This window comes from Balaenoptera borealis (genome assembly GCF_965194805.1).
Source record: "Balaenoptera borealis genome assembly, chromosome: 1".
Lineage (NCBI taxonomy): Eukaryota > Metazoa > Chordata > Mammalia > Artiodactyla > Balaenopteridae > Balaenoptera > Balaenoptera borealis.
Window position 1 is genome coordinate 174,494,853 of NC_138860.1, and position 24,091 is coordinate 174,518,943.

General features: G+C 41.6%; 2 protein-coding genes across 2 annotated transcripts; one reads left to right on the forward strand and one right to left on the reverse strand.

The window, feature by feature from the left end:
- Positions 1-1,500: 1,500 nt before the first annotated feature.
- LOC309622164 (pre-mRNA-splicing factor SYF2-like) lies at positions 1,501-9,203 on the reverse strand (the record flags this gene model as incomplete). Its single annotated transcript, XM_082378445.1, has 7 exons — positions 1,501-2,549; positions 3,861-3,959; positions 4,806-4,896; positions 5,004-5,121; positions 5,707-5,832; positions 8,851-9,053; positions 9,173-9,203. 7 exons carry the CDS (start codon positions 9,201-9,203, stop codon positions 2,384-2,386), a joined length of 834 nt encoding a protein of 277 aa, XP_082234571.1. The 3' UTR covers positions 1,501-2,383.
- A 3,670-nt stretch (positions 9,204-12,873) lies between these two features.
- LOC309631681 (pre-mRNA-splicing factor SYF2) lies at positions 12,874-18,813 on the forward strand. Its single transcript, XM_082398501.1, has 7 exons — positions 12,874-12,977; positions 13,209-13,319; positions 15,240-15,365; positions 15,783-15,900; positions 16,248-16,338; positions 17,501-17,599; positions 18,388-18,813. The coding sequence occupies exons 1-7, from the start codon at positions 12,951-12,953 to the stop codon at positions 18,551-18,553; spliced, it is 738 nt and encodes a 245-aa protein (XP_082254627.1). The 5' UTR covers positions 12,874-12,950; the 3' UTR covers positions 18,554-18,813.
- Positions 18,814-24,091: the final 5,278 nt, after the last annotated feature.

Sequence of the window (24,091 nt, forward strand, 5' to 3'; positions counted from 1 at the left end):
CCTGAAAAGAATGTACACTTTCTCCTTTTTTTTTTTTCCATAATCACCCCATGAAGTCCTGTCAGTCCTTGTCTAACCTGACCTTGTTGTTTGGGTGTGGCCAGGACAACTGTGTTCAGTCTCTCCTAGGCTTTGTAACACAGAAGATAACTCGTGCCTATTCCCAGACTGCCTGTCATTACATAAGTGGGATGCAGTTGCCCAGGTGTGATACCACGTCATTACATAACCCGTGGACAATATAGCAAGCAGGCGCTGACAGTGAGAAATTGTACCAAGAGACTAGATTTAGTGCTGTCCAATAGAAAGGAGAGCTTCAATGAAAAGTAAAAAGGTGAATTCGTTTTTTACCCCAGTAGATGTTAAAATAGTTAAACATATAATGTAGAAAAGTGATATTTTACTTTTTTTGGGTAGGTGGTGTGATTCAGTGTGTATGTTACACTTAAAGCACACCTCCATTTGCCCTAGTCACATTTCAGATGATCACTAGTCACATAACGGTGGGTGGCTACCATTTTGGAAAGCACAGCCCTAGACTGTAGGTTCAGGTGTGTAATGCTTTGCTTTTTTTCTAGAGAAGCCATGATTACTGAACTAACCACAGCATGCTGTCCTTTGGTTTTCTTTGCTGAAGCACTTATTAAGCTTACCTAGCAAAATATAACTTGCTCTTATGAGGGCTCACTTTTCACTATTTCTTTATGGAGTCCTTTCTCAAATTTTTCTGTCATTCAGGCAGAGATTTCCATGCATTTGTCTTCTTTTCTTTGACCTCTTCCATTATCTACAGTGGCTTTCTGTCCTTTGCCCACTGTCAGGATTCTATCCTTAGCCTACTCCCTCTACAAGCTCTTTTGCTAATTTCCTCCACTCTGCCTTTAACTACCATCTACTAACTGAAGAGTATCAATTTCTGAACTCTAGTTTCCAATGCTTGCCTCAGCTCTTCAAAATGAACTTTTCCTATACTGAGCTTATTACAGTATTGCCTGTTTGAATTAGTGGCTTTTACCATCCACCTAGTCACCTTCAGAGTAGTCTTCAGATCATACTGACATCTTTTTTTTGGTTGGCTATTGGGAGTGCTTTTCTCCTCTGGGGAAATCTTATTTGTCCTTTAAACCCAAGTCAGTATGATGTCTTTGAAGACCTATTAATTTTTCCCTCCCCTCCTTTTCCCTTAATAGAAAGGTATTATTAAATGTTTCTTTGAAAATATAGGAGAAGAAAAAACTACTGGCATGTTACTACTCGATAAGATTGGGCAGCATGGGTGTGTATTTGTGTCAAATTATTTTAAAAAATAACTAAAATTACCACCTCTGTTCCCATTCCCTAGGAGCAATCACTGTAAATAGTATGGTGCACATCCTGGATTTTTTTTCTATGCCTGTACAAACCTCTCTTTATATAGGTAACAGCATCTATTCATGTTAGATCTGTCTCATTCTATAGTTGTATGACTGTACCACAATGTTAAAATTTCCCTATTCACAGTACATTGAATATACCTTTATTAACATTTATATTATCATCTTTATAAGCCCGTCATTAGCTAAATCAGAGCTTCCTACTCATTGATCAATAAGTGTGCCCAGCTTATACTGATCTCAATCCTAGGCATGTTTTTATTCACATAACATGGCACAAATAATCTTCACTTTCATGGGATACTCCTGACTTCAGGTTTTCTATCGTCTGTTTCCCATAATTACTACTAAAATCACATGTCCTAATTTTTTAGTTACAGTTGAAATAAGGTTAGAATTCCAGTTAGCCTTTAAAAAAAAAGATTGTATTATGTGTATTTTAATAATACTTTCACCAAGTGTTTTAACTTACCTTCTTCCAAGGGATATTTGCTTTTTGAAGGATGGCATATTTGTAAAATGCTATTGGAGAATCAGTCTCCCACCCTCTATGCTTGCCCCATAAATGGACCTGGGCTATGGGATAGAACATGGGACAGGCAAGCACCTGCTAATTGTGACCTCTTGGAGCAGGGAGGGACTAGGTTGAATTTCCAGTGACCACTGCCTTCCTTTCACTACCTACCATAGCTTATAAGAAGAATTAGTGCCAATTTAGCATCTCACCTCTGAAGCTCCCAAGTTCAACTCCAGGTCAAGTCAAATGTATGACAGATTTCAGCATGATGATGACTTGTGTTCGTATCTAAGGATTTTAAGCCTAGCAGAGTGCACACATTAAGCACACACTTTAAACACAGAAATACAAGACATTTTTCTAAAACAAATGAATAATAAATATATAAGTATGAAAATACACAGATTTGTAAAACATGTCTTTACAAATTATAAAAGGAAAGAGTCCTGATTTACTGGTACAATTTGGCAGTCAGAACAGTTCCTGAAGGAGATTAGACAGCTGTTCCTCTTTCCAAGTTTTGTTTAATTTCAGCTGTATATTTCCCATAGAATCTTTCTGCCTTCATGTTGAATTTAGCATTCCTTTCATTAATGTAGTCAATATCTGCATCATCATTATAAGGACGTCTCCGGCTGTATTTGTCTCGTTTTTCAATTCTGTAACGGAAACAAATATACAGAATTCAAAGCTGCTTTCCTTTTCTTTTTTTAAAAATAAATTTATTTATTTATTTATTTTTGGCTGTGTTGGGTCCTCGTTGCCGTGCGCGGCCTTTTCTCTGGTTGCGGTGAGCAGGGGCTACTCTTCATTGTGGTGCACGGGCTTCTCATTGCGGTGGCTCCTCTTGTTGCAGAGCATGGGCTCTAGGACCGCGGGCTTCAGTAGTTGTGGCTCGCGGGCTTAGTTGCTCTGCGGCATGTGGGATCTTCTCGGACCAGGGATCGAACCCATGTCCCCTGCATTGGCAGGTGGATTCTTAACCACTGTGCCACCAGGGAAGTCCCTCCTTTTTGTTCTTAATAGTTAAGACTGAAAGCAATATCTTTAGAAAGCATCCTACAAGGATATATGTTCAATGAGCATTCTCCTTGAATTTAATCTTGTAAGTTAACAGTATCATCAGATGATCTGGTCTGAAGTTTGGGAAATGACCCAGGTTCACGCTGAAATATGAGTGGTGATATATTACGTTGAGAGAATTTTTACACGTACTCTAGATTCTGCCTAGTATAACCCCATTCAAAACACATATAAGCAACATAAGTATCCATCGACAGATGAATGGATAAAGAAGACGTGGCACATATATACAATGGAATTCTACTCAGCCATAAAATGAAACGAAATTTGAGTTATTTGAGGTGGATGGACCTAGTATTTGTCATACAGAGCGAAGTCAGTCAGAAAGAAAAAATACTGCATGCTAACACACATACATGGAATCTAAAAAAAAATGGTTCTGATGAACCTAGGGGCAGGACAGGAATAAAGACACAATAGAGAATGGACTTGAGGAGGGGAGTGGGGTGGGGGGAGGGTAAGCTGGGACGAAGTGAGAGAGTAGCACTGAAATATATACACTACCAAATGTAAAATAGCTAGTGGGAAGCAGCTGCATAGCACAGGGAGATCAGCTTGATGCTTTGTGACCACCTAGAAGGGTGGGAGAGCAAGGGTGGGAGGGAGACGCAAGAGGGAGGGGATATGGGATATATGTATACATATAGCTGATTCACTTTTTTATACAGCAGAAACTAACACATTGTAAAGCAATTATACTCCAATAAAAATGTTAAAAAAAAAAACCCACACATATAAAAGTGGTGGTGAATGGGACCATTCTTCATACTAATAATTCAAATGTTCCTTAACTTCAATCCAGTTGCTACACTTCAAGACCATATAGTTAATTTTGTTATAAAGCATGAATCACTACTAAAACTTTAGGCTGCATTTGTAGTACTTACTGCTTTTCCAAGTCTACGACCATCCTATCAATTTCCTCTGTGGAAGGCCCATGTGTTCCATGAAGAAGACCGTTAGATGTTGAGTAGAACTCCTCTCCACTGAAAAAGAGTGAAGTGGTGAGTAACACGAAAAAAGATCCTATACCTTCAGAACTGGACAATGTTTAGTGGTCAAAAGTGGAAAACTTTGAGATATTTGATTGCAAAGAAATAGAATTCAGACCAAAAAAAAGATTTAAGAAATGTCTACTCCTGGGACTTCCCTGGCAGTCCAGTGGTTAAAACTCCATGCTTCCACTGCAGGGGGCGTGGGTTCGATCCCTGATCCGGAACTAAGATCCTGCATGCTGCGTGGCCAAAACAAAAACAAAAACAAAAAAAACCCTCCAAAGCCCAAATGAGTTGGCTGAGGACCACAGGTTAATGGAATTAATGAAGTTCATACAGTGGGAGAGCTTAGTAACATGCTCAATTGAGGGCACAATTTACAGCCCTCTCCACTCTCTACACTATCACTATTAAAACAGTCTTGATCTTTAGCACAGTACCTGTCTTACATAATTAGGTAAGGAGTGCAGTTTAGCATTGTTTACCGTGCATGATGAAAGAAAGTATTACTGTGTCCCTTACCTGTGGATAAGGGTAATAGCAACAGTAATAATCATGATAAATAATAGCCAATACATATACAGTGCTTTCTATGTGCCAAGCACTGATTGAGGGCATTGTATGAATTTATTTAATCTTGATAATAACCCTGTGAGGTGGGCACTGTTGTTATTCCCTATTTACGGATGAGGAAACAGAGAAAAATTGTGTGACACAGCTACTAAGTGGTGTAGCCAGGACCCGAGGCCAGGAAGCAAAGCTCCAGAATCAGCACTCTTAAATTCAAGGCCTTCCAGTAACATACATAATGTATGCTTTTAAATCACATCAACTTACTGCTTTTCTCTCAGTCTCTCATATGTTTCCATGTCAGGTCTGATCTGCTTTGTCAACCTATGATACTGGTGTAATTGGGCAGCAGCATAATCTGAAAAAATGAGAACCCATACTATTTTAGATGTTGGGTGGGGCATTATTAGACTTGTTAAATGAGCTATTAATAGGCCCATTCAATAAAGTAAAAGCTATTTTTACCTGAAAATCCCAGATTGGGGTTTTTCCTCCTCTTTTTCCTCTCCCATCTTTCTGCATCTTCTGCACTGATCTCTAGCAACTTCACTTTCTTATAGTCTTCCCCTCTTGCTGTACATTCCTAAAACAAGGGGAAAAAACATTAGCATTATTGCCTTATACAATTCCTTAATTCCTTTCAAATCAAAGGCCTAAAGACTGCCATCAAGACAGTAAAGCGGCCAGTTTACAAAGAAAATTGTGGAATCTGCTGTATCTGTAAGAAATAATACATCTATAAAACTGACACCAAAAATAGCTGTGGGGGACACATTAGGTGTCCATCAAAATCCTTTCTCCCCTCCTTTCTGGGCTCATGGCCGCCCATTTCTCAACGTCCCTTGCAGCTGCATCAGGCCAGGTGACTTGGGCTGCTCAACTGGGAACTGATACAGGAGAGACTCATGAGCTTTATCTTTTCTTATTGTTGGAGCTTTTGTTACTGGAGCTTAACCTTTTACCCTAATATCCATTATGTGGCTGTAATTATGTGCCAGGCAGTGTTGTAAATGTCTTACATATTTTATTCTCACAACTCTCTAAGGTACAGATGAGGAAACCAGAGCTGGAATGCTTAATGCTTAACTACCATGCAATATACCGCCTCAACAAAACACAATATAATATTTGAATACACAGCTTATGAAAGTGGCAGGAGTGCACTTACTTTTTTCTTTTCTTCTTCCTGCAATTCCCATTCCAAACGAGCTTTCTTAGCTTCCCAATTTGCAGGTAATTTAAGTCTTTTATCTTCCTCCACAACTTCCTGGTGATTTAATTTTCGAGCTTCATTCTACCACCAGGACACAAAGTTTGTCAGCAGAGGTATGGAAACAAATCCAAATAAATGTTACCTATCTTCTTGTATGGTAGGCCATCGAAAATGGACTTATGGATTTTATCCTGAAAGGAAGGGAGCCACTGGAGAAGTTTGTGTGCGAGTGTGTTTGTACTGAAGAGATTTCATGTAGGGGGAAGAGAGGTAAACACCAATACCTATACCTTTAAGTATTATTTTACTGCCTTCAAGGAACCATGTGATAAAGATGGAAAGAGCAATAGTTTGGGAGTAAGAAGGCCTGAGACATATACTGATTTGACTACTCCCTGGCTGTGTGATGTAAGCAAGTCGCTTAGGATTGGATTGAAACAGCATTTCCCAAACTATGAGTTCTACTGTACAGAGGTCCTTGAGATGATTTTAGATACTACTGAATGACACAGTCACATACTGAGAAAGTGATTCCATTTCTCATTCCTTTTTAAATTCAGATTGGGTTGAAGACAAAGTTTCAGTTTTAACACCTCTAAAAACACCTATCTTAACACCTCCTTTAGTCTCCCTTTAAAAACAGAGGGGGCATTCCCTGGTGGCACAGTGGTTAGGAATCCGCCCGCCAATGCAGGAGACACGGGATCGAGCCCTGGTCCGGGAAGATCCCACATGCCGCAGAGCAACGAAGCCCGTGTGCCACAACTACTGAGCCTGCGCTCTAGAGCCCACGTGGCTAGAGCCCATGCTCCGCAACAAGAGAAACCACCGCAATGAGAAGCCTGCGCACCGCAACAAAGAGTAGCCCCCGCTCGCCACAACTAGAGAAAACCCACGTGCAGCAACGAACAGCCAACGCAGCCAAAAATAAAATACATTTATTAAAAAAATAAAAACACTGAGCAAGTGGACAGGTGGTCACACTTACAGTATAAACCATGAAGGTGGTATGAGAAGGACTACAATCTAATTCTCCTATTATCTATGAAGTCCAGAAAGTTTTAGGTGACAGAGTTAGTGGCAGAGTTAGGCCAAGAACCCAAATTTCCTTATTTCTAGCTGGTTTTCTTTTCCACCTATAATATTGTAGTATCTCTTTAACCACAATACCATCAGCACACTCCCCAAATAATTCCTTATTATCAAATATCTTGTCAGTGTTCACATTTTCCTGATGGTCTCATAAGTGTTCATTATTATTATTATTATTATTTTAAAGGAATTCCTTTATTATTATTATTTATTTATTTATTCATTTATTTTTGGCTGTGTTGGGTCTTCGTTTCTGTGCAAGGGCTTTCTCTAGTTGCGGCGAGTGGGGGCCACTCTTCATCGCGGTGCGCGGGCCTCTCACTATCGCAGCCTCTCTTGTTGCAGAGCACAAGCTCCAGACGTGCAGGCTCAGTAGTTGTGGCTCACAGGCCTAGTTGCTCCGCGGCATGTGGGATCTTCCCAGACCAGGGCTTGAACCCATGTCCCCTGCACTGGCAGGCAGATTCTCAGCCACTGCGCCACCAGGAAAGCCCTCATTATTATTTTTACAGTTTGTTTGAATTGGAATTCAGACGAGTCCCACATGTTGCGATTAGTCAATATGTATGTACACCTCTTAAGGTTTATTTAATGTATAGTTTCCTTTTCCATCTTTTTTATCCATTGCTTTTTTGAGGAGTGTGAAAATGACTGTGTTGACTGTCCCATTGTTTCCCAAAGTGGTATCTGCTAGTTGCCTCCCTATAATGTCCTATAACGTATTTTTTGACCCCTGTATTTCCTGTAAATTGGTCAGTAGATCTAGTGGCTTCATCCAATTCAGGTTAGATTTATTTTTTTTTAAGATTTATTTTTTATTTATTTATTTAATTTTATTTTTGGCTGTGTCGGGTCTTAGTTGCGGCACGCGGAATCTTCGTTGAGGCATGCAGGATCTTTCGTTGTGGTGCGCGGGCTTCTCTCTAGTGTTGTGTGGGTTTTCTCTTCTCTAGTTGTGGCGTGTGGGTTTTCTCTTCCCTAGTTGTGGCACGCGGGTTCCAGAGCGCGGGGGCTCTGTAGTTTGCGGCACACGGGCTCTAGTTGAGGTGCGCAAGTTCAGCAGTTGTGGCACGCAGGCTTAGTTGCCCCGTGGCATGTGGGATGTGGGATCTTAGTTCCCCGACCAGGGATTGAACCCGCATCCCCTGCATTTTAAGGCAGATTCTTTACCACTGGACCACCAGGGAAGTCCCCAATTCAGGTTAGATTTATTTTTAGCAAGTCTACTTATATGAAACTGGTGCTACATACTTCTATCAGGAGACACATAATCTCTGATTTTATCCTTTTTGTGATGTTCACAGCCACTGACTGTGATCCAGTGACTCATTAAAGATTGCAAAAGGGGGATGTTTGAATTATATCATTGCTTCTTCACATATCATCTGGCCTCCTTTTTTTTTACAATAATGTCTCTAGTTGTCAGTCTTCTTCTCCGCACTTCTGAGGCACTTTGTTCCTCCCTCTAACATACCATTTACCAAGTCGTGAAGTAGTTATTGGTTATGGATCTGCCTCCATAACTGGGCAGAAGCCTTACCATATTTACCGCTGTATCCACACCATCCGTTGATAGTTGGCTATAGCACACTAGAGGCCATTAGGGGAGGGGCTGTTTCTGGATGAATGATGCCAACTTGCTGCGTGACAACAGACACGTTACTTTCCATTTCTGGTCCACGGTATCCCCCTCCATAAAAAGAAAGGTTTGACAGAATCACTTGAGCTGAGAGGAGGGTGCGGGGAGAGGATGCTTAAAAAAATAACAATGTCTGTGTTTAGAAACTGATCAAATCAGACACCCTGGAAGTGAGGCCTAAGCATGTCTAGCTTTTAAAAGTTCTCAGAGTGACTTCAGTGTGATGCCAGGTTGCGAACCACCGGGACCGAACTTTCATGCAGCTCTGCAGGTCTGTCACACGCGCTGGTGCGGCTTCCTCGTCCCTCCACAAACGCGCACGGGCCTGGCCACGTGACAGGTCTCAGCTGGCCTCTGGGGCGACTCACCCGCTTCAGGTGCAGCTCCCGGAATTTGCGCAGTCTCTGTTCGCGCTTCTGGGCGGCCAACTCCTCGGCCGCCGCAGGGGGATGCTGCTCCTCTGCGCCGTCCACCGGCACCTGCGGCGGAGGACAAGCTGGAGGCGGGGCCGGTTCGGCTTCTTCCCGGACGGCCCAGGTGATTCCCCGCGGTTCCCGACAGGCCGGGCGCCCTCACCGCCGACCCCGACCCCACAGTGTCTGCGGCCCCCTCTCTGACTCCCTGGCACCGCCTCTTCGTCTAGCCGCAAACGCCCCTACACTCCCAACCGCTGGGCAAGACCAGCCCCACCCCCCTCCTCTGCCTTAGCCTTTGCCGCCATCACCCGGTAGCGTTTTCCCCCCAGACTTCCTGCGACAACAACTTTTCCGAGTCTCCAGCTCATTTCCGTCAGCCAGCAGCCACAGATTTCGGGATAAAGCCCCGCCCCTTTCTGCTTCCCCAGCTGAGGAACCAATCCCGCCCTCGATACAGCCTTGGGCTATATCCGATTGGGCCAGGCTTGGGCGCAGGCGCACTGAGTGGAGAACCAGGGCAGCGCGGCGGAATCGTCTGAGCGTGTTGCTGGCGGAAGAGGGGTAAAAGGAAGAAAACGCCACCAAAAGTGTGAGAAAGCAACCCAGAGCACAGATTGTGCCCATCAAGTGACCAAAGTAGGCCTACAGTCACCATCATACCATCCTATCTTAATCTTTGCGTGGCGGTACAACGCCCGGTACAACGGAAGCTCCAAGAGAACAGCATCTATTTCTGTCTTCTGCACAGCGGATTCCGTGTGCCCCGAACGGTTTGAATGAAGAAAGGAACAAATTGACTGAGGGTATTTGGGATCTCTTCCTCAAGCATCTCCGAGATGCAGAAAGATTTCTTGGATTAATGTGAGATTTTGACTTTCTTCTCAAAATTCTGCATAGGACACCATTCTTCGTATATCTGTCCATTCATTAATGAACTGTATAACCATTCTCTATTTAACTCGTCTATTCTTTGGTTCCTCATCTATGAAAAATAAATAATAAGACAATACCCATGGCACAGAGTAGTTTGAGGACAAATTCGACAATATTTGTGAAATATTTGTGACTTGTGCCTGGCCCATGGCAAATGACCAATATACCAGTTGGGATTAGGTGTGTCCTCCTCCTAAGATGTCCTTAAATGTTTTTCTTCAGGGAAGCCCTAACCTTCACCACCTTAAGGGTCAGTTTCCCCTGTTACAGCTTTTCATACTTTCTTCTTTGTGGTGCCTATATAAATGTAATTAAATCAGCGTGGAATTGACTGTTTAGTGCAGTTAATTTAAATGAGACAAGTTTCTTAACAACTATGAAAGCAGCAAATCTAGCAGTCATAAGCTTATATTTTTTCTATATTATGGATGATTTGACAGAGCAGTCGTAACACGTATTTTTATTCTTTAGGAATACAGAAATGTCCGTTATTTTCAGTATGATCACTTAACCAGAATTACACGGTCTGTAAAAATATTTTATCCGTCAAAGCCCTACATACTCAAACCAAGTAATTAAGGAGAGTTTAATAAGGGGACTGTTTACAAAATTGTAGACTGGGTTAAGAGAAACCAACAAAAGAGTGAAGCATTCCAGGGCTAGCAACAAGGGGGAGCCATTGCTACCCTTAATCCTAAAGAGAAGAATGAAGGATAGTATAGGAGAAAGTCTTCAGACAGAAGATGTGACTCAAGAAATGCAGCCAACCCATAATCCAGTCAGGGAATAGATATCCTGACCATTTATTCTCTTCTATTCTAGAAAGCATCACTTCCCCACTAAATCCACTTGTGAACTTTCTATTCTGTTCCTTTTTTTTTTTGGTGGCCCATATGGGGACCGAACCCATGACCTTATTCTGTTCCGATTATGTGTCATTTTCTGTGCAAGTGTTTTTACTGAAGCCTCTTATTAAGTTTTAATTCCTAGTAAGGTAAGTTCCTTCTCAGTTTTTTTTCCCCAAAAGATACTCTTGGCTGTTTGTGTAAAAATTAATTTTTAATTTTGGATTTGGAAATTTATTTATATGATTCGAAGTATATATGTATATATATAGTAAATCCCCCCAGATTATCACTTATATTAGCTTCTCGCAAAGCAAAAATATGTTCTTAGTAACCCTAACCCTGCCCATTGCCTCCTAAATATAGCATACTATAACCATATACACAGTTCTGTACCTTGCATTTTTCATTTAGTATACTTTGGAGAACTTTCCAAATTAGTATACAGAGCTGCCCCATTCCTTATTTATTTATTTATTTATTTTGGCTGTGCCGCGTGGCTTGTGGGATCCTAGATCCCCGACCAGGGATTGAACCCATGCCCCCTGCATTGGAAGTACAGTGTCCTAACCACTGGACCGCCAGAGAATTCCCTGCCCCATTCCTTTTTACAGCTTCCCCCGAATGTACCATAATGTATTTAACCGGTCTTCTACTGACAGACATTTGAGTTGTTTCCAATTTTTTGCTTTTACAAAAAACTGAAATGAACAACCTTGTACATAAGTCAGTTTATGCCTGTGCAATTGTACCTGTAGGATAAATTCCCAGATAGCTGGGTCAAAGATTAGATGTCTTTGTAATTTTTATAGATATTGCCAAATTGCTCTCCCTAAGGGTTGTACCAATTTTCAGTCCTACTGAGACAGGCTGGGACCTGGGACCACAAGGAAACAATAAGGGACTAAAAATAACTGGGTACATGAGCAGTTGGGGCAAATTATGAACCACACAATACAAAAAGGCCCAAAACCCAACTGCCACTTCTGAGATGTCAGGAGCAAAAGCAGTCTACTGCAGCATGATCCCTGCACACAGCACCACAAATCAGGTGGGCAGACCACCTAAGCCAACCCTCCCGCCCAACCCATGGATCCGCCCCTACCATTTAAAAGGACCAGCTAGCGTGCCCCATCTCCACCACTCCCTCAGGGAGCTAACAAGGGCACCTGTTACTTGTTTTCACTCCCTCCTGCTACAGCAAGAGTCCCAATTCAAGCCTTGCTTGAATTCCTCATCTGGCCTCATCAATTTCTATTGATTAAAGAGTCCAAGAACCCTGGCTGGTAACACTTCACAGGCTCACCGATAGTGTTTCACTGAACTTTTAGATTTTTGTCACAATATTTTACAGTTCCAAAAGAAAAAAAACCCACTGAGATTGATGGAGTAATATTACATTTATACTCATTTGAGATACTCTTTTGTGATATTACATTTTTCTATTGTCTTCCAACCAGAAAATGCTTCATCACTTACTGAAATTTAATTTCTTTGTACTTTAAATTATTTCATATTTTTCTTCATATTACTGTTTAAATCTTATACCCAGGTATCTTTTCATTTGGGGGATTACTTTTTCATTTCCACATCTAATTAATGGTTTTAGTGAAGAAAAAAATTATTTTCATGTATTTCTCTTGTATCTAGCACCTTACTGAATTATATTAATAACTTTAGCACTATTATTAATTCTGGCGCAGTTTCACCGCTGAACACGGAAGAACGAACAGGATGGGACGGGTCCTGCTCTCCTGCAGTTTACAACGTCGTTGGGGGAAAAAGAAAACGAACAGACGAGAAAAATATCTTACATATATTAAAGAGAATGAAAATGGTACCATATGACAGTACTAAGGGCCTACGCGAGACAACGTAGTCAGGGGAGACCTGCCTCGGAGGAGGTGACACAGGTTAAGCGTTGAATGGAAAGCACTTTTCGCTCAAGGGTGCAGCACACAGTTGAGGTGACGTTCCCCGAGGTTCCCAGCTCCACCATTCCTACCTAGCCGCCCTCTACCGAAACCCCCCAGCGCTTCTCTCTCAGCCTCCACCCTTCCGGCCCCCGCCTCTGCGGCCTTTTGCGGCTGCGCACGGCCCTGCCCAATTGAAAACGTCTCACTGCCAAAAGGGGCAGGGATTGGTCCTAAATTCCTGAGGCTGACAGGGAGGGGCGGGGCTTATAGTAGGTTATTAATCTGTATTGACGCTGCAGTCCAAAGGCCGGCGGAAGTGCTCTGGGTTGTTGCCGGAAGTGGGCGAGGAAAGGTTGAGATGGCGGCTGCGACTATAGCAGAGAAGGTAAGTGCTGCCGGCTCTTTCCAGGGGTTTTGGTTGGGGAGGGCTCTGAGGGACGGCAAGGGCGAGAGGTGGAGGAGGTGCTTGTGTGCCGGGCCAGGAAGGCGCAGATACTGTGGGGCCTGGGTCGGCGGTGAGGGCCCGGCCTGGGCTGTCGGGACCCGAGGGTAATCCGCCTGGGCTCTCCGGGGAGAAGCCTAACCGGCCCCAACTCCAGCCTGTCCTCCACCGCAGGTGCCGGTAGACGGCGGGGAGGAACAGCAGCCCCCTGCGGCGGCCGAGGAGCTGGCCGCCCAGAAGCGCGAACAGAGACTGCGCAAATTCCGGGAGCTGCACCTGAAGCGGGTGAGTCGCCCCAGAGGCCAGCTGAGACCTGTCACGTGGCCAGGCCCGTGCGCGTTTGTGGAGGGACGAGGAAGCCGCACCAGCGCGTGTGACAAACCCGCAGAGCTGGATGAAAGTTCGGTCCCGATGCTTCTCAACCTGGCAACATATTGTAGTCACTTTTGGAAATGGACATGCTTTCATCAAGCTTTCTTTCACCCCCATCTGTTTTAACTTAGTTGGGTTAGTTTGGGGGTCTCTGTTACTAACCGCCTCCGTGCTGTATGATTCTAGTAAACTCTTCATTTTACCTAGGGAAATATGTGGAGCTAGAGACTGGAAGAAACTTGTCCAGTAAGAGAGCTGGTTACCTCTTCATTCAAAAATAATCAGCAAATCTCGGGAAGTCTATAGGGTCAGTGGTTCAGCTAGTAGGTGGGGAACTAGATGAGTAAGATAAGTCCTCTGCTCTTAAGTAGAGGAGACAACGTTCTAGCTAGAAATTATATTGTGATAAATGCCATGCTTGAGTTAGGAACAAAGTGCCTTGGGAGTGCAGTGAAGGAGAGATTGGTATAGTTTGGGGGCCCCCAGGGAGAGCCTCGTATAAGAGGTGACACCTAAAGTACTGCTATAAAGATGAGTAAGATGTTATCAGAAAAATAAAGAAGTTTGAGGAAGAAATATCTAAGCAGAGGGAACAAATGCAAAGGAAGAGAATTCATAGCAAGGATAAGAGTCCAGCAAACAACTGGCTGCAGTTGGAGCTGAGAAACAAAAAAGCAGCTCTTGGCTGTTTCACCTCAAAGGGGCCTGACTGATAGCTTGGCCATGGTTTCACAAAACTCCAACATCACTCTGACTATCGCAGTGTGACAAAACAAAACTGTTCAAACCACAGAAATGACCACACAGCACCCACTTCTGCTAACAACAGTGATAAATGCAGCACTAGCCTCACTCCATTAATCCTGCTTCCTGTATGAAAACTGAAGATAACCCAATCATAGAATGCCCCGGCTTTCTGACAGTGCCTAATCCAGGGCACAACCATGCTTCCTTGAACCTTTCCCTCCAGTCACCTGATACAAACTCAAATCCTGTAAGTGGCTCCTCCTGACACCCTCTCACTGAAATGCCTCCAGTTCCCCATGGTTTGCTGTTTCCTTCAATGCAATACACACAACTTTGTTTGACTACACATGTGTTCTTGGTGTCTTCAACTGGAGGGCATTGCCAGAGCCAAGAGTATGTGAGGGATGGTTGTTGAGAGAAATGTTCTGGGTTTTTCTCTTTACCCAGAAGAATTTAATAAAGAATTCAACACACATATATTTACTGGGAGGGACTGTGTAAAGAACATGGGGTTGGATATTAAGAGACATGTCTTCCTGGACTAACGGCCACCAGCCTGTAACCCAAGAAACATCTAACTTAAGTTGTCCTTAAGATGGTATACTCATTTTGTTTTATGCAATTATTTAAAAACAGACTACATACAGTAATTTAAATGGAAAATGCCTTTCATTTGACATGATGTAAACTGCTAAAATATCTAAAGAGGAGGGGGGACTTGGGAAAGGTTAGAGATATTATGATAGGTATTAAAGCCCCCAGCCCCAAATTGAGGCTTCTTCTTTGCATCAGTCAGGATTAAAAGACAATTGAAAGTAGAATATCTTTCTCATAATGTGAGACATTAACGCCCAGGCCTTTGGCACAGCAAACCAGTGCAGCTCAACACATTTCTTGACTGTATACAAATGCAGACCTAATTAGGCCGTTTCCTTGCTTAAAATCCTCTGATGGTTCTCTTGCTTTTAGGGTAAAATGGAGTCCCCTTGTTAACGTGTCTTACTTGACCTTCCTCAAAGAGGGAAATATTTGTTTGGATTTATTTTCATGTTTCAGCCGATAGCCTTTTTGCGTTTATGGTTTTAGAATGAAGCTCGTAAATTAAATCACCAGGAAGTTGTTGAAGAAGATAAAAGACTTAAGTTACCTGCAAATTGGGAAGCCAAAAAAGCTCGTTTGGAATGGGAACTACAAGAAGAAGAAAAGAAAAAGGTTAGGAACTACTCCGCTATTTTCATAAGTGGTTTATTCAATCTTTCTATAGTATTAAGACAGTAAAAAATGCTTTTTACCAGCTGCCAAGCTTTGGGTGAGTAATTTAACCTCTCTGTGCCTATGTTTTCTCATCTGTAAAATGGGGCCTGTAATAATTATTTGAGTTAATTATGAATTAAATGAGTCAATGCATGTAAAACATTTAAAAGAGGGTCTGACACCTGATAAATGTTGAATAAGTATTATTTTTTAGATTGATGTACTCACTTCTTATATACCATAGCAGATTATCAAATTTCCTTCAAATATTAATCATTATTTTTAATGTATTGCTTGATATCTTTATTTAAAATAGGTCAAATAATTGCTTGAATCATATGGACAGGTATTAGCTTTTTTTCCTTTCTTTTTCAGGAATGTGCAGCAAGAGGGGAAGACTACGAGAAAGTGAAGTTGCTAGAGATCAGTGCAGAAGATGCAGAAAGATGGGAGAGGAAAAAGAGGAGGAAAAATCCCGACCTGGGATTTTCAGGTAAAACTCACCTTTACTTTATTGAATGAACCTGTGAGATAAACGTTGCCTTCAGTGTTTCTGGTTTTAAGAAAGGATATACCGCTTCATGGAATATTCTCCAAGAGGCTTACTCCCAAGAAAAATACAAATATATCTCATAGGGCAGAAGTAAAAAAGGCTGTGCTTGAGGCAGCTGGATCCCTTTACTCATTGTGCTAGAATTAAAGCCTGTATTATCAGCATCTTCAGCATAGAGGATCTGCTTAGATTAGTGCATATATTGCTAATAATAATTTTGATTTTTCTCTGAATAGTAATGACCAAACAAGGAAATATATCATTTCCAATTCTCATTTTATTTTTAGATTATGCTGCTGCCCAGCTTCGCCAGTACCATCGGCTGACCAAACAGATCAAACCGGACATGGAAACATATGAGAGACTGAGAGAAAAGCAGTAAGTTGACAGGATTAGTGCCAGTCCTTTTTCATCCTGAAGTGATTTTTTTTTTAAACATTACACTTTATTTATTTATTTATAAATTTATTTATTTATTTTATTATTTTTGGCTGCATTGGGTCTTTGTTGCTGTGCGCGGGCTTTCTCTAGTTGTGGCGAGCGGGGGCTACACTTCATTGCGGTGCACAGGCTTCTCATTGCGGTGGCTTCTCTTGTTGTGGAGCACGGGCTCTAGGCTCGCAGGCTTCAGTAGTTGTAGCACATGGGCTCAGTAGTTGTGGCTTGTGGGTTCTAGAGCACAGGCTCAGTAGTTGTGGCGCACAGACTCAGTTGCTCCACGGCATGTAGGATCTTCCTGGACCAGGGCTCAAACCCGTGTCCCCTGCCTTGGCAGGCGGATTCTTAACCACTGCGCCACCAGGGGAGCCCTTCTGAAGTGATATTGATGTACTTGTGCATGTGTATAAACGTACATACATAAATACAAACAGACTGCAGTGCTTGGGTATGGGTTATCAACAGCTGTTTAAGAATAGTTTCTGGTCGTGATGACACTATTTATTGCTCATCCACAGCAGTTAAGCTAACCACCTGGTTATCTTTCTAGCTGGGCATTCTATGACTGGGTGTTGAGAGTTTAATACCCAGATTATCATAGTTATTCAGATATTTTGGGACACAATGCTTTAGTGCCAGGATGGGTGAACTTCTGCTGTAAAGGACCAGATAGTAAATATTTTAGGCTTTGTGGGCTATGTGGTCTCTGTCATAGCTACTCCACTCTGTCCTTGTGATGTGAAAGCAGCAGCAGCCTGTAGAGGAGATATAAACAAATGGACTGTGTCCCAGTAAAACTGTTTATAGAAACATGCTGCAGTTTGTTGGCCTACTGTAGTGGAAAGAGAAATATCCTGAGCCTAGAAGCAAGTCCTTTAACCTCTGGCCCTGGGCTCTTTCATCTGTAGAATGAAGGTGTTGGAGTAAGTGATTTCTTACTTCTGTCCCTTCCAATTCTGTGTTGTTTTTTTTTAAAAGGTAAGGTAGGATCCCATAGTATAAAGATATGTATGTATTTTCTCTCTCATCGTGAATGGTAGTTTAGTTTGAAGATGTGGAGCACTTGCAGTGTTACTCCAAATCCCTGTTGCCATCTTTCCAGTGAAGAAGAGTTTTACCCAACATCCAACAGTCTTCTTCATGGGACACATGTGCCTTCCACAGAGGAAATTGATAGGATGGTCGTAGACCTGGAAAAACAGTGAGTACTCCGTGTAACAGCCTGAAATTTTAAACGTTTAATGACAAAATGGACATAATATGCTTAGAATGAATTGAGAAGACAGATATTATACTTCCTAATTTCTGACCTAGCATCTCTAATGGTTTTGGGGACAGACAGTAAGGATGGGTCGAGTCCCTATGATTTGGAATGAAGATGCAAAATATTGATGGAATTGAGTTGTTATAATTGAAAATTATAAAGAAAATTATTCTTCTTTAAGAAATTATTCTTGTTTTTACTTTAACAACCATTCCACTCTTTGATTTGAAGAAGTACAAATGTTCTAGTAAATTTATCTTTGTATGTTTGTGTTTCTTAATACTGATAGGAGTGTGTTTCCTGATGCTGATCAGGCAGAGCAAAATGAATTTATATTATAGGAACTAATACACTTAAGAATTAAGAATAGTGTCTAGTATATACTGTGTACTCTGTTCATATTAGTTGTGGTTATTATTAATATAATTACTGTTGTAATCATTTTCTGTTAAGTGATACTTCATGTGTCCAGTTCCTAGCAGTGTATCATTGCTCTTCTAGAAACATTCTAAAGATGAGTTTGTATTTACTAAATTTCATGGTTCATACCCTGGGTTGTGCTGTTAATTGGCAGTTTCAACTTCATCTTGATGAAACTGGGCTTCCCCCTGCCCCTTCCCAAAGTGTTATTGTTAAGTGTACTGATTCTATTCTATTTGGCCGTGTTTTATTAAGATCAAAAAAGAAGGCAAGTTTGAATTTTATAAATTATTTTCTTCTCCCAGAATTGAAAAACGAGACAAATATAGTCGGAGACGTCCCTATAATGATGATGCAGATATTGACTACATTAACGAAAGGAATGCCAAATTCAACAAGAAGGCAGAAAGATTCTATGGGAAATATACAGCTGAAATTAAACAGAATTTGGAAAGAGGAACAGCTGTCTAATTCCTTCAGGAACTGTTTAGAAGCTTGATAATGGAGTGAAAATTTCTACTAGCAAATTGATGTTCTCTTCAGAGTTACACCAGTAAACCAGAACTCAGTCTATGCCTTCCCACTCAGCATTTAAAAATAAATGTTTTTTCTTAAACTTCTACTTCCATGTATATTTCCACATTTTTGTGCTTGGATATAAGATGTATTTCTTGTAATGTACTTGTTTTGTAAAAATCTACTTTGTATAAATTCTATTATTTTTCTATGTATTTTAAATGTGTATGACTGATGAATCTTTGAAGCATTTTGGCTTTAAGAATGCTGGCAGCATACGTAAATGCAGTCATTGTTACTTTGAATGTTTTTATGAATTTGACAAAATCTAGAGCTGGACTCAGGAACTATTTGGGGTTGTAGACTCCGAAGCTAAGGACGGTGATGAGGAAGGGGGCAGTGGCTGCTGGAGGGTGGGTATAGGCTCTACCCGGGCTGCTTAGGACCAAGTTCAGGAAGTAGCAGAACTGTCCTCCCATGAATACTGACTATGCACAGTTCCCTTTTAAAAAAGGAAATGTCTTGTGGAATAGAATCCCTACTCAACAATTTATCATTTAAAACAAATAATTGTATTTATACATTTATATATACACAAATATACACATACATGCTTCCATTCCACAAACATTAAAAATTTTTCTATTATAGGAAATTCCAAACATATTCAAAAGAAGACAGAATAGTACAATGAGTCCCATATACCCAATGCCCATCTTCAATAATTATCAACTTATGCCAATCATTGTCTTTATTTCTATCCTCTTTTCCCTGTATAACTCCTGTGTTATTTTGAAGCAAATACTAAATATCTAATTTCGTCTATAAATATTTTCAGTATGTATCTGAAAGATAAAATCTTAAAAAAGGCCACAGTACTATTATCACAATAATAGTTTAATAAAAGTCAAGAGTGAAAGATTGGTATAATTTTTTTTCTATGTGATGGTAACAATACTAAGTACCTAATTAGGACATTCCAAATTAAGAAAAATCTGAAATTCAGAGAAAGTTTCACAAATATTTCAGCTTTTGTGTTTAATAAACATTTAATACCACTGGTAATTATTCCCTTTTAAAATTTATGTAGTACTTTCTATTTCTGCTCTTATTTTGTTTCTTCTAGCATTTATGTGCAGTTAATCAGGTCTGATCATAGGGCCTTGATGCTGCCTCTGAAAATAAATGTTTCTTTTCCCATTTCCACTACTTTAGTTCAGGTCTTTAGTCCTGAGTATTGCAATAGCCTTAAACAAAATCACAAGAAACATTGTCAAATAGAATCTGGCAAGGTATTTAAAAAAATAATTCACTATAAGCCGGCAGGGTTTATTCTAAGAATGCAAGAGTAGCTTGTGGACGTGTTAGTTACCTGTCCAATATCAATTCTCTTTTCTTCATAACCAACCAAACCCTGATTTTTTTGGTGAATTTGTGGTAAAATTTCCAGCTAAACATTTGCTTCCCCAGACCAACTTGCTGTTACAGGTGGTCAAATGTTATAGTTCTGGCTAATAAGACACAATCTAGTTATTCTGAGAAATCTTTTGCTTTCCTGGTAAGGGAGTTGCCACTCCCTCCCCCTTCCTTCCAGCTTGGATCACATATGTGAGGCCTGGAGTTGTAGCAGCCGTCTGTGCCATGAAGTGACAAGCATGAGGACAAAGTCAATGTGCTGAGGAGAGTGGAGAAGCGCTTGCATTCCTTTTGGCATTGCTGAGCAGCTGCACCAGCACTAGACGCCTACCTCTCATCTTCCTGTTCCTCACTGCTGAATAAATTTATGACCAATGCATATTTCAATTTCAGGACAAATGTTAATCAATAGTTTTTTCTCCACTGTAGAAATAAATACATAGAAATGGAGATGGGAGGAAATAGTTACAATAGCAATAAAAATAACCTACTGAGACACAAATTTAATGAGAAGTCATAGGACCTACGTGAAGAAAATTATAAAATTTAATGAAAGAATTAACAGGAGTATAACTGAGTCACTTTGCTGTACAGCAGAGACTGGCACAGCATTGTAAATCAACTATACTTCAAAAAAAAAAAAAAAAGACTTTTACTTCCAGCCAAGGTGGAGTGACGGGATGGATTTACCTTGCCACTTGAAATTTTAAAAAACAGCAGTTTTCAAGATAATGGAAATCAAGCAAGGAAGGCCAATGGTTCCTAAGGGAGGAAACAAACAGGTGTAGCCCTATGATCACCTCAGCTTACTGTCTTTAGAGAACTTCCAGCCTGTGGCGCATGGTGGAAGAACCCAGGCAGAGCCCAGGGGCGCCCTTCGTTGAGGAGATAGAGCTGAAAGTCTGGGGACACCACAGTGGCAAGATCTTACAGTACAGAGTGCTGGAGAGGTGGGAGCTGCACACAGAACTCTGAAAGTCCGCAGAGGTCTCTTCAAGTATCAGGCAGAATACATGTGTGAGGAAACGACTCGAGGCTGAGGGGTGAATAGCACCTGGCCCTCACATGTGGCCAGGAATAGTGTTTTCCACCAGCTGAACTGGAAAACTTTGTAATTCATGGAGTAGTACAGTGAAGTTTGCCTCAGTAGTGGAGAATAATTAGTCCTAGACTAAACACTGCTTGGGTCTTGCCTAAAAATCTTAAAAGTTAAGACCTGAAAGAAACTGTTTCTGAATAATTTACAGCCTAAAACAAAGATCAAGAATCATTGTAAAAAAAGACAGAAATATCCAGTACCCAAAAACATCAAGTTCACAATGTCCAGCATCTAACAGAGAAACAGGAAAGTAGGACTCATAATGAAAAGAAAAATCAATCTAAACTTATCAAGAACTGACGTAGATGTTTGAATTAAGAGACAAATCAGGGAATTCCCTGGCGGTCAAGCGGTTAGGACTCTGCAGTCTCAGTGCCGAGGGCCTGGGTTAAATCCCTGGTTGGGGAACTAAGATCCCACAAGCTGTGCAGTACGGCCACCAAAAAAAAAAAAAAAAGGACAAATCAAACAGTTACTATAGCTGTACTCCACATGTTCAAGAAGTTAAGAAGAGACAGGAAGATACAAAAAAGACCTACATCGAACTTCTCAACATGAAAAGTACATGTCTGAGATGAAAAGTATACTGTATGGGCTTAATCGCAGATTAGACATCATGAAAGAAAGTAGTGAACTTGGAGACACAGCAACAGAAACCTTCCAAAAGGCAACATAGAAAGTAAAAGAATTAAAAAGTGAACAGGGCATCCATAAGATGTGGGACCCTGTATGTGTAATTTGGATTTACCAAGCAGACACTGCTGCCCATGGAAGCCTCTGGGTCTGAAGTCTGGTCTCTCTTTGTTCAAGTATGAGCAAATATGAGAGGCATTATGAAAGACATATTAGCACCAAGCCTTTTCCTTGACATAGTCACAAGGTTGAGAAAGATTTGAAAAGGGTCTACCTGTCTCAGGGGTGCCCACCTGCGAGACACATCTTGCCCTTTGGAAAATGCTGTGCCAGCAGAATGGAGATGATTTATGTCAGTCCTTCCTAACCCATCCATGGGACTGATGAAATTGAGTGCCTAAAAAAGGAAGGGAGGCCTATTTGGGGTGATGTAGAGGGTGTGGCTGGAGACAGAGGCAATGTGAGCAACCCCTCTTTGACCCCAACCTGACTGCTGCTGAGTCCCCATTAGCCATTGCTTATTCAAAGAGAGAAGGAGGAAACAGTGGTCCTGTGGCCCTGCTGGAGCAGTCCTGGATGGGTGTGCCCCTCTGACAGTGCTCCTTCCTACCCTATCCTGCCCATCAGGGCAGAGCTGCCTCTCCACTGGCCCTTTGTCTTCAACACTGTGCTATCTCAGTGCGGACACCTTCCTCATTGGCTCACAATTCTCACTTGGCTCAACTGTGTTCTCATACTTGGGAAACCCAGTTGAATAGTTTTTGGCCAGATGGTGAAGCTGACCATAACAAAATGATCTCTAATAGTTAAAATTAATTGTGGTATAGCATAGTGTTCTCAGCTGGCTCTGGAGTGAGTTTGCCCCCACTGGATTCCTCCTAAGGCCTTAGTGAAATGGGGGGGAGTGGTTAATAGCAATAACCTCACAGGATTGTTGTTGGTATTAAATGGATAATCCATGCAAAGCACTTAGCGAGGTGGGCTGGTGCAGAGTAAATGCTTATGCATGCTGGCAGTTCCTGTGGTCACCATCATGCTCTCCAATGGGACTCTCCTACTCTCTCCTTTCTCAGGGCAATAGACACTGTACAATAGCCATGAAAAGCATGGACTCAGGTGTCAATACAGTCTGGATTCAAATCTCAGTTCTTCCATTTACCAGGCAAAAGATTTTGGGCAAGTCACTTGCACTGTTCACTAGGGCTTCCACAACAGAATACTACAGACTAGGTGGCTTAAACTACAGAAATTTATTTGTTCACAGTGCTGGAGGCTGGAAGTCCAGGCTCAAGGTGCTGGCAGGGTTGGTTTCTGGCGAGGGCTCTCTCCTTGGCTTGCAGACAGCCACCTTCTTGCTGTCCTAATGGCATTTTCTCTATGCATGTGTATTCCTGGTGTCTCTGCCTCTTCTTATAAAAACACAAGTTGTATTGGATTAGGGCCCCACCCTTATGACCTCATTTAACCTTAAGGACCTCCTTAAAGGCTCCATCGTCAAGTCTAGTCAAATTGGGGGTTAGGGCTTCAGCATATGAATTTGGGGGGACACAATTCAGTCCATAACATCAACCACCTACTCTGTGCTTCAGTTTCCCCAGCTCTAAAACTTGTTAATAATGCCTACCTCTGAGGGTTGTTGGGAGGATTGAATGAGTGTAATATGCTTAGACATGTTTGGTTTATAGTGGGTACTCTGTGAGTTATAATAGTAATAATGAAATGAATAAGTACTGTCCTCATGGATATTTCCTGTACTTTCCTCACTTCCAAATCAAGATAATGCCAAATTGAACATTCAGAAATCTCCAAGGGAGGTAGGATTTCTGTGTGACTTGCTCCCTGCCCCCAAAAGTCTTTGGCATTTTTTTTTTTTTTTTTTAGGACCAGCGGAGACTTCCTCTTTCTGCCAATCTGAAGTTTTGAAGAGATAGGAAACCCAGGAGCTTCGAAGCCACCCTTCCCCAGGCTTTTTCCTGGGGCCTGCATTCTGCAGCACTGCTCCTTTCTCCGTGGGCAAGCTCTCTTCAGAAGCTCACCGCTAATGCAGATTTAACCTTGAGCTCTCCTTGGGCTGCTTCTCCAATCCAAGGATGTTAGACTCAAAGTCCAGTTTCTTTTTTTTTTTTTTTTTTAATATTTATTTATTTATTTATTTTATTTGGCTGTATTGGGTCTTAGTTGCGGTGCGTCATGGGCTTAGTTGCCCCGCCTCATATAGGATCTCAGGTACCCGGCCAGGGATTGAACCCGCGTCCCCTACATTGGAAGGTGGATTCTTAACCACTGGACCACCAGGGAAGTCCCCAGAGTCCAGTTTCTGACAAACGACAACTACTTGCAGAACC